Source organism: Polypterus senegalus, chromosome 6 (genome assembly GCF_016835505.1).
Source record: "Polypterus senegalus isolate Bchr_013 chromosome 6, ASM1683550v1, whole genome shotgun sequence".
NCBI classification, from domain to species: Eukaryota; Metazoa; Chordata; class Cladistia; order Polypteriformes; family Polypteridae; genus Polypterus; species Polypterus senegalus.
In genome coordinates this window covers 56,801,012-56,817,941 of record NC_053159.1, presented here as the reverse complement: position 1 = coordinate 56,817,941, position 16,930 = coordinate 56,801,012, and the positions used below count along the sequence as shown (strand labels likewise).

At 39.4% G+C, this 16,930-nt stretch overlaps 1 protein-coding gene across 1 annotated transcript in view; it reads right to left on the bottom strand.

Annotated features, from left to right (window-relative positions):
* cfap74 (cilia and flagella associated protein 74) overlaps window positions 1–16,930 on the bottom strand; it is a 495,984-nt gene that overhangs the window by 45,550 nt on the left and 433,504 nt on the right. Inside the window, exon 29 of the mRNA XM_039755043.1 lies at window positions 3,506–3,660. Coding sequence (XP_039610977.1) covers window positions 3,506–3,660 — 155 coding nt within the window. The remainder of the gene's footprint in view (window positions 1–3,505; window positions 3,661–16,930) is intronic.

Here is a 16,930-nt window from a genome sequence, read left to right as displayed (position 1 = left end):
GAAAAGTTCAACCCCTACTTCAGATAGGAGTTCTATGTGTACAGTGAGGTTGGGGACACTGGATCAGAAAAGACCCTGTTCAAGTCTTAAGTTGTGGGGGATGCTGCTAAAAGCAGTGGCAGTTGGGGCATCTCTTGACATCAACCCTAGGACCTAACAGAGATATGGGAAGCTGTCAGACTGAAGAATGTGGCATCCAGGGAAAGTATCATAAATTACACCGGCTGTTACAGGCTGAAATCAAAAGTATGTTTTTATTCTAAAACTAGCAAAATACCCGTGCTTCGCAGCGGCGATGGACTGCCTTAAAATTTTTATTAAGAAGAAAATGAAACCTTTTTAAACTGAGGGAAAATATACCAATAATTATTTGTTAAGGATCTCTTTGTATGCCACGTTGTCAGTTCAGCCCTCCGGTTGTAATATGACCAAACTGTGCGCTGAGCTTACTCTTGAGCATGCAATGTACAGTTGGCCATGTGAAAAGTAATCGTTTCAAATCTCACAGCTTGGATTGCTTCTGTCATAATTGGTTTGAGTTTCATGGTTTGTTTTAATTACGACAGTATTTGCAGGACGTGTTGTGTTAAAGTGACATTCGGCATCTGTCAAGCGTTGTAAGCATACAACCAGTTTCATTGATAACTTCACATCCAGCTTTTAAGAGTTTAAACATTCATAAACATCAAAGTGTCCACTACTCAAATCGTCACCTGTGAATCTAAGATGTTTAAGAGTCATTGGCGGTTGTCGAAAGGAGTAAAATATTTGGCCATATCAGTACACTTGAAAGCGACAACCGAACAATTCAGCGGCAGCCATCAACTCACATGCAGAACCACAGGTGAAGGTCTTAAGCATTTCACTCTTCTAGTGCTCCTGTGTAGTATAATTATCTCCTGTACCGTCATCAGTCCACACCTTGAACCTGTCCCAGTCATTCAATACATAAGACACAATGTTCCTCCAGATATCAAGAGTGAGCCTGATATGGCCGTGCAATATGTATCAAAGAGAATGGAAAAGGCAGGTGCCATCTCCGGACATGGAAACCACTCGGTAAGTGACAGTTCTTTGATCGATGGGGATCACCTCGATAGACATGTTAATGGGGGTACGGTTGGAATGTTAAAGGAAATGGGTACCTGAACAATGTAAAGTAAGTCTAAAATACCTAAACAATAACTATAATCGTAATAAATGAACAATAAAACAGCGGAGAAGTCGTGGATTAAATAAAAAGGCTGTAGTTATCAGCAGGGAGACATGAATCCCGTGGCGAAGCAAGGAAGGGAATGTAGAGACTGGAGCGACGGACGGCCTTATATAGGCAGGCAGCCAACAATGTGGGAGGCGTTGGGATGGGGGACCCAACGCCGCCTCATACGGTGACCGAGCTGCAGGCTATGGACGTATATATGTACGTAAGTAGGATTCAGTTAACGTTGGGAACCCGCGTACCAAATTTCTTGAAGATGGGCCCATAAGTAAGAAAGATCGTTGAAAGGTTCAATATGGCGGCCAACAGTGGCATCACACCACCGAAATAAGTACGTACATTGGTTTCGGTTAGCGGAGGGAAGCCGCCTACCAAATTTCGTGAAGATGGGGCCATAAATAAGAAAGTTCAACATGGCGAACATTGTCAACCGTTATGACCGTTACACGTAGAATTTTGAAATGAAACCTGCTTAACCTTTGTAAGTAAGCTGTGAGGAATGAGCCTGCCAAATTTCAGCCTTCTACCTACACGGGAAGTTGGAGAATTAGTGACATTGGAAAGTTCAATATGGTGGCCGACAGTGGCATCATACCACTGAAATAAGTACGTACATTGGTTTTGGTTAGCGCAGGGAAGCCGCCTACCAAATTTCGTGAAGATGGGGCCATAAATAAGAAAGTTCAACATGGCGGATGTTGCCGACCGTTATGACCGGCACGTGTAGAATTTCGAAATGAAACCTGCTTAACTTCTGTAAGTAAGCTGTAAGGAATAAGTCTGCCAAATTTCAGCCTTCTACCTACATGGGAAGTTGGAGAATTAGTGAAGAGTGAGTGAGTCAGTGAGGGCTTTGCCTTTTATTAGTATAGATAGTAAGACTAAGAGGAGTTTACTTCTCAAAACGGAGCGGTGCAGGATCAAACTCGCGACCTTTTGATTCCCAGTCGGCAGCTGATTCTATTGCGCTACAGAGGCAGTCATAATAAACGGGTGTCAATGTCGCATGTTAAGGCGGCTTTTTGTTTCTGCAGTTATATTTTTGAATAAAAGCGCAATTGTTGTGTTAGATTGGTATCTTTTGTGAAAGTATTTCTTTGATACTTCAGGCTTCATACATTATATAGTTTATGCCTACATTTTGTCATCTACTAGTAGAATATAAAAAAGTTTCAACAGATTACTGTAGAAATGGAACAGACATGAAATGCGTGTGTTCCAAACAACGATCTATTATTTCCACTCTAAAACTCCACTTCACTCCCAGAAAATCAATCAAGGCATGAGCTGGGAGAAGTTTGTGCACGTTCTAAGTCGGCGGGGGGATGGAATAGCCGGCTGCTTTCAGCCTGATTTTTATCAGCACAGTTAGATGACAAAAGACGCTGGTGGAGAGCTGTGAACGATTTTAAGAAGCGATTTAAAGTGGGGCGGATTTACGAGTTTTTTCGTAGGCTCTGGTAATTCTAGTGTTAAGGTGGGCTGGAATTACAAGTTGTTTCGTAGACTTTGGTAATTCTAGTGTTAAAAGGGTGTGAAGTGGCAGGGATATGGATCTGTTCCTCCAAGTCTGAGTTCATGGCTGTCTTTCAGAAAAGAATGAACTACTTTCTCCAGGTGAAAGGGGAACAACAACCTCTAGTGTAGGAGCTGAAGTATCTCAGGATCATGTTCACAAGCGAACAAAGAAGTGAATATGACATTGACAAGTGGATTGGAGTAATGTCAACTGACCAGGAAAAATACATTTCAGATGATGAAATGAGGTGAGGCATTTAGAAAGGGAAAAATATTGATTGTAAGATCATAATGATGAGTTCATTAAAAGTAATTTATTGTAAGCCCATAGTAGACTCAGCATATACAGTATACTGTATATAGTTATGAAAGGAATATGTAATGAACATGAGGAGGCATAAATTGTAGTTTGTCATGTTCACACAATTGTAAGACATTGTATGATCACATAGAAGATGTCAGATAAATATACTGTAAGTAGTTGTTTGCAGTGCAGCAGTATCGCATTAAAGTGGAGTTGTGAAGCTAATCTTTTGTGCTTCTAAACCTCTTGCTATTGTTATAGTCAGTATTTAAAGCATACAAAATCCTGTTACTGGTAGGGTATTTTAAACAGTGAACCAACAAAAATATCTGTATTTATGTGAATTTTTAAAATTTTTATTTTCTCGGGTGCAGAACAATGAAGATTCTCTAAATAAAACTTGGGTACTACTGTTAAGTTTAATCTATTTATTTAATACTTATCTATTTAAGTATTTTATATACCTTATCTCCAAGTTCCACCTGAAGTCTGTCAGAGTAATATAAACTTTCATGGTCTGGCTGGAATATCACAGAAATATCATGAGTCTTTCCTGGCTCTATAGTGACCTCTGCAGGCGACACACTGAAGACACTCAGTCCATGATAGTTTTGCGTTCCTGAAAGACAACAGATTTGTGGTATAAATGAATTATACAGAGAGGGAAAAAGAAACCTGCATCAAAGAATAAAATGTAAATACTTGTAAATATACAGAGTTTGTGTCTTCAATACATACAGTGGTGTGAAAAACTATTTGCCCCCTTCCTGATTTCTTATTCTTTTGCATGTTTGTCACACAAAATGTTTCTGATCATCAAACACATTTAACCATTAGTCAAATATAACACAAGTAAACACAAAATGCAGTTTTTAAATGATGGTTTTTATTGTTTATCCAAATCCAAACCTACATGGCCCTGTGTGAAAAAGTAATTGCCCCCTGAACCTAATAACTGGTTGGGCCACCCTTAGCAGCAATAACTGCAATCAAACGTTTGCGATAACTTGCAATGAGTCTTTTACAGCGCTCTGGAGGAATTTTGGCCCACTCATCTTTGCAGAATTGTTGTAATTCAGCTTTATTTGAGGGTTTTCTAGCATGAACCACCTTTTTAAGGTCATGCCATAGCATCTCAATTGGATTCAGGTCAGGACTTTGACTAGGCCACTCCAAAGTCTTCATTTTGTTTTTCTTCAGCCATTCAGAGGTGGATTTGCTGGTGTGTTTTGGGTCATTGTCCTGTTGCAGCACCCAAGATCGCTTCAGCTTGAGTTGACGAACAGATGGCCGGACATTCTCTTTCAGGATTTTTTGGTAGACAGTAGAATTCATGGTTCCATCTATCACAGCAAGCCTTCCAGGTCCTGAAGCAGCAAAACAACCCCAGACCAACACACTAACATCACCATATTTTACTGTTGGTATGATGTTCTTTTTCTGAAATGCTGTGTTCCTTTTACGCCGGATGTAACGGGACATTTGCCTTCCAAAAAGTTAAACTTTTGTCTCATCAGTCCACAAGGTATTTTCCCAAAAGTCTTGGCAATCATTGAGATGTTTCTTAGCAAAATTGAGACAAGCCCTAATGTTCTTTTTGATTAACAGTGGTTTGCGTCTTGGAAATCTGTCATGCAGGCCGTTTTTGCCCAGTCTCTTTCTTATGGTGGAGTTGTGAACACTGACCTTAATTGAGGCAAGTGAGGCCTGCAGTTCTTTAGACGTTGTCCTGGGGTCTTTGTGACCTCTCGGATGAGTCGTCTCTGCGCTCTTGGGGTAATTTTGGTCAGCCGGCCACTCCTGGGAAGGTTCACCACTGTTCTATGTTTTTGCCATTTGTGGATAATGGCTCTCACTGTGGTTCGCTGGAGTCCCAAAGCTTTAGAAATGGCTTTATAACCTTTACCAGACTGATGGATCTCAATTACCTCTGTTCTCATTTGTTCCTGAATTTCTTTGGATCTTGGCATGATGTCTAGCTTTTGAGGTTCTTTTGGTCTACTTCTCTGTGTCAGGCAGCTCCTATTTAAGTGATTTCTTGATTGAAACAGGTGTGGCAGTAATCAGGCCTGGGGGTGACTACGGAAATTGAACTCAGGTGTGATACACCACAGTTAGGTTATTTTTTAACAAGAGGGCAATTACTTTTTTCCCACAGGGCCATGTAAGTTTGGATTTTTTTTCTCCCTAAATAATAAAAACCATCATTTAAAAACTGCATTTTGTGTTTACTTGTGTTATATTTGACCTATGTTTAAATGTGTTTGATGATCAGAAATATTTTGTGTGACAAACATGCAAAAGAATAAGAAATCAGGAAGGGGGCAAATAGTTTTTCACACCACTGTATAACAATCTCAAACCCACTTAGTCCACTTCAGGGTCATAGGGGATTTAAGCCTATCCTGGAACGACTTGAAACATGGTAAGAAACAGGTCTTGAAAGGATGTAACTTCTTTCCCAGGGTCACTTATACACTCAGCCAAACTCATAACACCACAAGTCCAACCTGAAACTACCAATCAAACTATCTAGATAAAAGCTTGTAATTAAATGGATGAATGGATGGAAAGTAATATCCGATTAAAGATTATTTTTGTTGAAAGTATGCTTCTTTTCTAAACTACATAGAATGTGTAAAAACCAAGAAGTAACAACAGCTAAGTAGTTGCAAAATAGTTAAAATGAAAGATTAAAAAGATCAGGAAAAATTAATGCAATTAGGATACGTTTGTGACTAACCCAGCTACAGGAGTTGCACAAACCAGTGTGTTTCTTCATGCCGGTCCCAAGCCTGGATAAATGGGGAGGGTTACATCAGGAAGGGAATCCAGTGTAAAATTTGGCCAAATCAATATGTGGACAACAATACAAATTTCCATACCGGATCGGTTGAGCCCCGGGTTAACAACGACCGCCACCAGTACTGCTAGCCAACAGGGTGCTGGAGGAAATTGGGCTACTGTTGGCCTAAGAAGAAAAATAAGAATAAGAAGAAAAAGAGGGGGGAGACGTGACCGGAGACAGGAGGAGAGGAGGAAGGTAAAGAGAGTGGAACTGAGGGTAGGAACTTTGAATGTTGGCAGTATAATTGGTAAGGGGAGAGAGTTAGGCAATATGATGGAGAGAAGGAAAGTTTATATATTGTGTGTGCAAGAGACTAAATGGAAGGGGAGTAAGGCCAGGCTGATCGGAGGTGGATTCATATGTATGTGTATGATGAATTATATGAGAAGTTGGACACTAAGGAGGGAGAAAAGGACCTGTACCAATTGGCTAGACAGAGGGATTGAGCTGGGAAAGATGTGCAGCAGGTTAGGGTAATAAAGGATAAAGATAGAAACATACTCACAAGCGAAGAGAGTGTGTTGAGCAGATTGAAAGAGTACTTTGAGAGGCTGATGAATGAAGAGAACAAGAGAGAGAAGAGGTTAGATGATGTGGAGATAGTGAATCAAGAAGTGCAACAGATTAACAAGGAATAAGTAAGGACAGCTATGAAGAGGATGAAGAATGGAAAAGCCGTTAGTCCAGATGACATACCTGTGGAAGCATGGAGGTGTTTAGGAGAGATGGCAGTGGATTTTTTAACCAGATTGTTTAATGGAATCTTGGAAAGTGAGAGGATGCCTGAGGAGTGGAGAAGAAGTGTACTGGTGTCGATATTAAGAATAAGGAGGATGTGCAGGAATGTAGTAACTACAGGGGGATAAAACTGATGAGCCACAACATGAAGTTATGGGAAAGAGTAATGAAAGCTAGGTTAAGAAGTGAGGTGATGATTAGTTAGCATGGTTTCACGCCAAGAAAGAGAACCACAGTTGCGATATTTGCTGTGAGGATGTTGATGGAGAAGTATAGAGAAGGCCAGAAGGAGTTGCATTGTGTCTTTGCGGACCTGGAGAAAGCATATGACATGGTGCCTCCTGAGGAGTTGTGGTATTGTATGAGGATGTCAGGAGTGGCAGAGAAGTATGTACGAGTTGTACAGGATATGTACGAGGGAAGCGTGACTGTGGTGAGGTCTGCAGTAGGAGCGACGGATGATTTCAAGGTGGAGGTGGGATTACGTCAGGGATTGGCTCTGAGATAACCTCATTCGTATTTTCCTTGATTTCTCACCGTTAACAGCTGCTAAGCGTGCCTCTTTTTATAATATTAAACAGCGCCTACGAAAAGCCTATATCAGATACAGCCTCTTGTATCCTGCTAAACTGAAAGTGGAGATTCAAGGCAGACATTACATATATACCAGTAGGGAGGAAGGAGATAAAGAGTTGAGAAAGCTGGTCCCGACACTTTCCTGAAATACGACCGTGAGTCGCACCCTGTCATGGCATCGTAAAGAAGATATTACCGGCTGTCTGATCTGCTTGCAGTGACACTGGTACCGTAATTATACATTCTTTTCCCTTCTATGTCACTATCTGTTTTTGTTTTAATTACAATTTTACATGTTTATGTATGTATGAGTGGAAGAAATTAAATTAGTAACCCAACACCAATCCCTGGGTTTACTATCTTAACATTTCAAGAATGTTGAAGATTTTCTTTTATTTTTTTTCTTTCTTTTTTTTTGTTATGCTTATAGTATTTAGACTGTATTGGCAAAAGATATCTCAATTTTAATTCACATACACCGCTGCTGGGGCTTGTTTTGTTTTGGATGTGCTTTGACTCTAAGTATGTCAGAGGACTGGGACTTTGTGAAGTGGGGTACAGCCTCACGTGGGGAGGCAAAGTTGGAGAACTAGGGAGGGGTGGAAAGAGAGCAAGCTATCGCTAATCTATTCTTTTAATCCTTATAATTATAATTAATAACGTAACAATAGACAGCCTAGCAATAACCTCTGGGAAAATTGGAAATTAAGGTCAAAGCTGTCTCACTTTTGGTTAAGACTACAAAATGACATCAAAAATTCAGAATCAATGTCTCCAAGACGGGACAGTTAACTTTGTGAGCATGAACGTTAAAGGCCTGAATCACAAATTAAAAAGAAAGTATTCTTTAACTTAACAAGTCTAAATTCTAAAATAGTATTTTTACAGGAGACCCACACACAAACACACTTATTAAGCAAGGATCAGTTCCAGCTGCAAAAAGACTGGACTGGCCAAATGTTCCATTCCAGCTTTACAAAAAAAGGTGTGCGAATTCTTATACATAGAACAATCTCATTTGTAGTATCAGATGTTATATCTGATCATGAAGGGAGATACATGACTGTTATGGGTAATTTATTTAATCGTTAAGTGATTTGGGTGTTTATGCACCCAAAGTGGATGATAGGGAACTCATCCAAAATGTATTTGCATCCATTCCCAATGTGAACACTTATAAAATTATAATGGCTGGGAATTTTTAGTTGTGTTTTAAATCCAGACCTAGATAGGTCTCCTGTCACAGGGGCGATGACATCTAACACTGCAAAGACAATTATACAATTTGTAACTGACCACAACATTTCAGACCCCTGGAGAGTTCTAAACCAAAATTCAAGAACATATTCCTTCTACTCACCAGTACATCATTGCTACTCAAGAATTGATTATTTTTTTGTAGATAACCATTTGTTGCCTACGATTAAATACTGCAAGTACGACGCTATTGTTATTTCCGACCATGCCCCTCTGATCTTGGAGATAAAATCATTATGCCCAACATACTCCTCTCACAGATGGTGTCTTAACAACTTTTATTAGCAGACAAGAACTTTACAGAATTTATATGAAAACAAATCCGTTTTTTTCTAGACACAAATATATCCTCAGAGGACTCTGCAGGAATACTCTGGGAAACCCTGAAGGCCTTCTTAAGAGGACAGATTATCTCATATCTTTCTCACAGAAATAAACTGGAAACCAAGCAGGTATCAAAGCTAACCAAAGAAATTACTAGAATAGATCAAGAACATGCCAGGTGTCCAAGTGAGGCTCTTCATAAGAAAAGGCGGGCTCTGCATTCAGAACTCAACCTCTTGACAACTAAAAAAACTAAACAACTCATTTTTAAATCAAGATATCGTTACTATGAACATGGAGAGAAACCCAATAAGCTTTTAGCTCAACAAATCCACAATTAAGAAGTTCGCAATGCAATCCCAGCAAATACCAACACAAACTGAGACATAATCATTGACCATAAAAATATAATGCACACATTTAGAGACTACTATAATTCTACATTCTACTGAGTTTAAAGAAGACAAGACACAGTCTAATCCATTTCTGGATGCATTAGAAATACCACAAATTGATACTCTTAGTGCAGAGGAATTGGATAAACCGTTGGCAGTATTAGAATTATTAGATGCTATAAAATCACTTCAGTGTGGGAAAGCAGCTGGCCCCGATGGCTACCCTGCCGAATTTTATAAGAAGTTCTCCACTCAGCTAGCTCCCCTCCTATTAGCAACATTCACAGAAGCTAGAGACAATAAAATTCTACCTCAAACTTTTCGTCAAGCATTAATCACCATCTTTCCTAAACAAAATAAGGACGTATTACAATGTGCATCATACAGACCAATTTCACTTCTGAATAATGATGTTAAGATACTCTCCAAAGTCCTAGCTAGAAGGATAGAGAAAGTGCTGCCTTCAGTAATATCAAAAAGGCTGACATTTAGCATCCAATCTTCAACGCCTGTTTAATGTAATATATTCACCCGCAAAGTCAAACATCCCAGAGATTTTATTATCCCTGGATGCAGAAAAATCATTTGATATGATTGAATGGAACTACCTTTTCACTACATTGGAGAAATTTGGGTTTGGCCCGAACATTTGTGCATGGATCAAACTACTGTATACCAATCCAGAAGCTTCAGTTTGTATTAACACATTAATTCAGACTACTTTAAACTAGAACGTGGTACCAGACAAGGATGCCCCTTGTCACCACTAGTTTTTGCAATTGCCATTGCGCCACTGGCAATTCACTGTCGAAATGCTTATGAGATAAAGGGATTATCAGAGAAGGACTTGAACAGAAAATTTCTCTATATGCAGATGATATGGTACTGTATATATCAGACCCACAAAATACTGTGCCTGCAGTCCTAACAGCACTAACAGAATTTCAAAAGATTTCTGGTCTCAGAATTAATTTGACTACAAGTGTGCTCTTTCCAGTAAATTCTCAAGCACGCAATATTAGATTGGACACCTTCACTTTTATCATCGCAGATCAGTTTAAATATCTAGGGGTAAACATCACAAGTAAACATAAAGCTCTTTATCAACAAAATGTTGCTGTCTGTATAGAAAAAATCAACCAAGACTTGCATAGATGGTCAACCCTTCATTTCACTTTAGCTGGAAGAATTAACATTGTTAAGATGAATATCCTCCCTAAGCATCTCTTTTTATTTCAAAATATTCCAATATACATCAATAAATCGTTCTTTAAGAAATTAGATTCAACCATAACCACATTTATTTGGAATTCAAAATATCCATGTATGAAAAGACCGACCCTACAAAGGCCAAAGGGAGAAGGTGGCATGGCTCTACCTAACTTTCAGTTTTACTACAGGGCAGCAAACATACAACATATAAAAACATGGAAATTGACACAAATAGATGAACATATACAGGCTTGGTCTGCAATAGAAATAAAATCCTGCAGTTCCTCTTTATATCCCTTGCTTTGCGCCCCAATAAATGCAAATTATCGCCAATATACTAATAACCCAATAGTGCTTCACTCACTCAGAATATGGAACCAATGTAGGAAGCATTTTAAGATAGAGAATCTTTTCTGTGGCACCTCAGCACGAGAACCACCTTTTTCAAACCTCACAAACATACAAAGTTTTTAATGTCAGGAAAATATTTGGGAATAAATCACTTAGAGATCTGTACATAGACAACGTCTTTGCATCCTTTGAACAATTACATTCTAAATTTATCTTTCCAGCAACACCTTTCTTTCAATGTTTTCAAATTAGAAACTTTGTTAAACAGAACCTGCCCAATTTTCCTCACCTCCCACGCCCCTCTATGCTGGAAAATATATTGATCAGTTTAAAGGACTTGATAGCATGTCTGCAATTTATAAAACCATTTTGCAGTCCCTCCCTTTCAAAGATCCAAGAGGACAATGGGAAAAGGATCTCTCCCTCAACATATCAGTGGAAGGTGGAAGGTAGCAACGCAGAGAATTCACTCGAGCTCCATATGCGCAAAGCATACAATTATTCAACTCAAAATGATATATCGAGCACATCTGTCTCGCTTAAAATTGTCCAAAATGGTTCCAGGGCAAGAACCAACCTGCGAATGCTGCAATCAAGTTCCAGCCTCCCTGGGTCACATGTTTTGGGCCTGCACCAAATTCACATCATTCTGGACCAAAATTTTTAAATGCCTTTCAGACAGCCTCCTAACCCATTGACAGCTGTGTTTGGTGTACTCCCAGATGGGCTTAAAGTGGAGAAGGACAAACAAACTGTAATTGCCTTTACTACACTACTGACACGCAAACTTACCTTGGTCAACTGGAAGAATCCTAACTCTCCCCTTTTAAGTCAGTGGGTAACTGATATTATATACTATTTGAAATTGGAAAAAATCAAATTCTCACTTAGAGGATCTGTGCAGAAATTTTTCAAAACCTGGTAGAATCTAATCAATAACATTTTAGAATAAGCTTTTTCTTGTCCATTCATCTATATTCACTTATTAATTTATCTATTTGCTTATTTTTACTAGGTTTAAGTTTTATTCTGCTGCCCATGCTCTCTTTCTCAGAGGTGGGGGTTGATTTGTTTTCAATCCTATTCTTCTAAAATTGATCTATTTATATGGAATGTTGTGTGATTTCAATAAAATCAATAAAACTGGAAAAAAAAAGAAAAAGAATACATGTGTGTAAATGAGAGGGAGGTCAGTAGAATGTTGAGGATGCAAGAAGTAGAGTTGGTGAAGGTGGATGAGTTTAAATACTTAAAATCAACAGTACAGAGTAATGGGGATTGTGGAAAAGAGGAGAAAAAGAGAGTGCAGACAGGGTAGAACGGGTGGAGAAGAGTGTCAGTAATGATTTGTGACAGACGGATATCAGCTAGAGTGAAAGGTAAGGTCTACAGGACGGTAGTGAGACCAGCCATGTTATATGGGTTGGAGACGGTGGCACTGACCAGAAAGCAGGAGACAGAGCTGGAGGTAGCAGAGTTAAAGATGCTAAGAATTGTATTGGGTATGACGAGGATGGATAGGATTAGAAATGAGTACATTAGAGGGTCAGCTCAAGTTGGACGGTTGGGAGACAAAGTCAGAGAGGCGAGATTGCGTTGGTTTGGACATGTGCAGAGAAGAAATGCTGGGTATATTGGGAGAAGGATGCTAAGGATAGAGCTGCCAGGCAAGAGAAAAAGAGGAAGGCCTAAGAGAAGGTTTATGGATGTGGTGAGAAAGGACATGCAGGTGATGGGTGTAACAGAACAAGATGCAGATGACAGAAAGATATAGAAGAAGATGATCCACTGTGGCGACCCCTAACGGTAGCAGCCGAAAGAAGAAGAAGGATATGTTTGTGACTGTAAACAATGGACATTAATGACCAAAACTTTGTAGTCAAGGTAAAAAAAAAAATCCTGCTTTCATAGCCCACAAAACGTATCTCATTGTGAATAAGGTCTTCACAATATATTTACTTTTTAAAAATACAAGTAACATGCCACATTATTTTTTATTGTAATTCTCACTGTATTCTTTATTCCTACAGTATAATAGTATTTGTTTGGTTGTGTTCATATCAACTAAATTACAATTGGTGGTTACAGTAAAATGATTAATAACACTGTTACAGGGACAACCATTGTATGGTTTCTTTATGCATGCATTTACTAAATACTTAAATAAAGCAAAACATAACACTTTTTTATTTTATTGATTTTATTAAAAATCAAATAACATTCTATACAAATAAATCAAGTTTTACAAAAATAGGTTCAAAACAAATTAACCCCCACTACTGAGAAAGAGAGCTAGGCCAGCAGAGTAAAATTTTAAGCTAGTAAATATAAGTAAATAGAAAAATTAATAAAGGAATAAAGATAAATGGAGTAAAAAAAAAATGTACAAAATTTTTTAAAATTTATTTAAAAACCAACCACAAGCAGCCAAAAAAGTAACAGTGCAGGAGATCACGCTATTAGCCTTACAGCCCGATCACTGTAAACACTTTTTTTAAAATGAGTTTTAAGCACAGCGGAAAAAAAGGAACATTAGAACAAATCCGAAATTTAAAAACCAACCACAAGCAGCCAAAAAAGTAACAGTGCAGGAGATCACGCTACGAACTGAAAAATTACCTTTTGAAAAATCCGTAATACAAAAGCTACTGTACAGTATAAACCACCAAGAAAACTAACCTTGCATGAGTCGAGTTCTGGCATGAAGTGAGGATTCCAAAAACAAGGTCCTTGTGACCCACCCCTTCGTGTTTGCCCTCCACATCACAGGCAATCTGGCTGTGTTTACATTGTGCTGTTTGAAAGCACTAGGGTTCTCAAATTGGTAAACGAGTAGCGGCTTGATTTTTACGTCGCCACTAGCATTAGCACACAGCAAAACGGTTAACCTGTCCTTCATTGGTTTATGGCCGGGCATAGCCTTCTCTTCCTGGGTAATGTAGGTCCTGTTCGGCATCCTCTTCCAGTATCCTCCACTAATTTTGTGAATATTTTCACGAATTCTTTCGCAGCTTCAGCGTCGGAACTAGCAGCCTCTCCATGCCTTACCACAATATGAATGCCACTTCTTTTTTACGAAAACTTTTCAAACCATCCTCTACTGGCTTTAAATTCCTCACTTCCGGCACTCGATGAAGGATCGTTTTGCAGCAAATCGCCATGAATCTTCCTGGCTTTCTCGCATAACATCACCTCACTTACGCTATCCCCTGCAAGTTGCTTCTCGTTCAGCCACAACTAGCAACAGTTTTTCCACCTCTTCCAGCACTTAAGGTCTCTGCCTGGTTAACACTGTAACGCCTTTTGCAATATCAGCTGCTTTAATAGATTCTTTCTGCTTTAGAATAGTTGAAATCATAGATTTTGACTTCTTGTACTCGGCGGCAAGATCAGTAACACGAACGTCACGCTCAAACCTTTCAATAATTTCTTTCTTCACTTCGATTTCAATTTTCTTCAAAACTTTCTTCTCACCACTCTTCACTTGCTTAGAAGCCATGGTTAACTGCAAAAGCACACGAAATATAGAGTGCAAAGATATCACAGGTAAAGCACGCAGGTCTGACTGAGAACAATGAACAGGGAGCGGCTCAACACGTGCTTAAATACAGTAATCGGCACGCATGTGCAGGCAGGCTGGCAGGCACACGCAGGCAGGCACGCAAGTGCAGACAGGCAGGCACGTCTTACCGAGAATAATGCAACACGTGTGGAAATCATTGGAGCGCACAAACCGAAAGGGAAACTGGCTTGTTCAGTATACCGAGTGTGTGGTTGTGAACCGAGGCAAAAGTTTGGCGAACTTTTTGGTCATGAACCGAGTTGTATGTGTACCGAGACGTTCGTGAACCGAGGTTCCACTGTATACAGTGTCATATCATCTGCATATAGAGAAATTTTTTGTTCAAGGTCTTCTGTGATAATCCCCTTTATCTCATAAGCATTTCAACATTGAACTGCCAGTGGCTCAATGGCGATTACAAAAGGCAGTGGCGACAGGGGGCATTCTGGTCTGGAACCACGTTCTAGTTTAAAGTAGTCTGAATTAATGTTTTTATTACAAACTGAAGCTTTTGGATTGGTATACCATAGTTTGATCCATGCACAAATGTTCGGGCCAAACCCAAATTTCTTCAATGTAGTGAAGGGGTAGTTCCATTCAACCATATTAAATGCTTTTTCTGCATCCAGGGATAATAAAATCTCTGGGATGTTTGACTTTGCGGGTGAATATATTGCATTAAACAGGCGTCGAAGATTGGACGCCAAGTGCCTGCCTTTAATAAATCTAGTTTAGTCTTGTGATATTACCAAAGGGGGCACTTTCTCCATTGTTCCAGCTAGGACTTTGAGAGTATCTTAACATCATTATTCACAAGTGAAATTGGTCTGTATGATACACATTGTAATAAGTCCTAATTTTGTTTAGGAAAGATGGTAATTAATGTTTGTCGAAAAGTTTGAGGTAGAATTTTATTGTCTCTATCTTCTGTAAATGTTGCTAATAAAAGGGGAAGTAGGCGAGCTGAGAATTTCTTATAAAATTCGGCAGGGTAGCCATCAAGGCCTGCTGCTTTCCCACTCTGAAGTGAGTTTATAGCATCTAGTAATTTCGATATTGCCAGAGGTTTATGCAATTCCTCTGCACTAAGAGTATCTATTTGTGGTATCCAGAAATGCATAAGATTGTGTCCTGTCTTTCATTAAACTGAGTAGAATATAAGGATTTATAGTAGTCTCTAAATGTGTGCATTATATTTTTATGGTCAATAATTTTGTTTCCGTTTGTACTGGTTTCTCTCCATGTTCATAGTATTGATGTCTTGAATTAGAAATGAGGCTTCATTTACTGAGGAGCCTGAAGAAAGCACTACTCTTACAAAAGCTTTTGGTTAACTTCTACAGGTGCAAAGAGTCTGTCATCACATACTGCATTACAGCATGGTACTCTGGATGCACCTCTGAGAACAGGAAGATCCTCCAGCATATCATCAAATTGGTTCAGAGAGTTACTGACACTCAGCTATATTTGGAACCCTTAATAGTAATTGTGCTTCTCATAGTTTAATGTTTACTATGTACTCTTGTATATTTTTATTTAAGGTATCTATAAGGCTTGCTCCAAATAATATTTCATTGTATTTTACAGTGACCAAGTAAACAGTATTACAAAGTCACACTGCATATTGTTTATCTTTCTCTGGGGTGCTCTTGTAAAGATGATCTTCTAGATATATAAGATGACACTGATGATTAATCTTGGGAACATTATTACCTAGTGTAAGAAAAGGTGCTATATTGCGCCCGACCCGGCACAGACTGAACACGGGAGTCATGGGTAAAACAAACAAACTATTTTTCTTCAGCTGGAGGGCACGTCTTCCCCGTAATCCCTCCAGCCAGAATACAGTCTCAAGCACAGTACTTAAGCACCACCACAGAATCACTCCTCCTTCCACCACCACTCCTCCGCAAGCTTTGTCTTCCTCCTTCAGACTCTGGCTGCTGTGTAGTGGTCGCTGATTCCTTTTATAGTTCACCCGGAAGTGCTCCAGGTGTTTGATTGCCGATTTCCAGGTGCACTTCCAGGTGTAACGAATATGTTGCCCACACGGGCTCAGGAGTCCCAGGTACAGCACCCCCTGGCAGTGACTGCGGGACCCAACAGGGCTGCACCCAACTCCAAGTCCTATGGAGCCCTGCGGGAATCCGAGGCACCGCTCCAACCTAGGGGAAGGCCATCTGGCGTCCAGGGGGAGGTATTGTACTGTCCCGGGCTGCTACCCCTGAGCATAGTGTGCAGGGGCGCCCTGGCTGGGCATGGACCCCGGCCACCTGCCACATTACATAATTTGTTAAAGATTCAGAACAGGTCTGTAATGGAAAATACAAATGTGTTTTAAGATAAATACTTGTTTGATATCTATTACAGCTCAGAAAATAAACTAGAAGTTGACATGAATGGACAGGAAGATGGATATAAACTAAATTAATGGAGACGAACGAGTGTGGCAGGATATTTCTTAATACAACATAAATGGTTTGGAACAATAAGTTATACTGTATATATCAAGTGCTGACAGAAAAATAGATTACAGATCAGCGAGTGTGCTTATAGACTTAGACACTGTTCAGAAAAGAAGGTTCTTCATTGAGAAAGAATATGTATTATTATATTTGCTTGATCC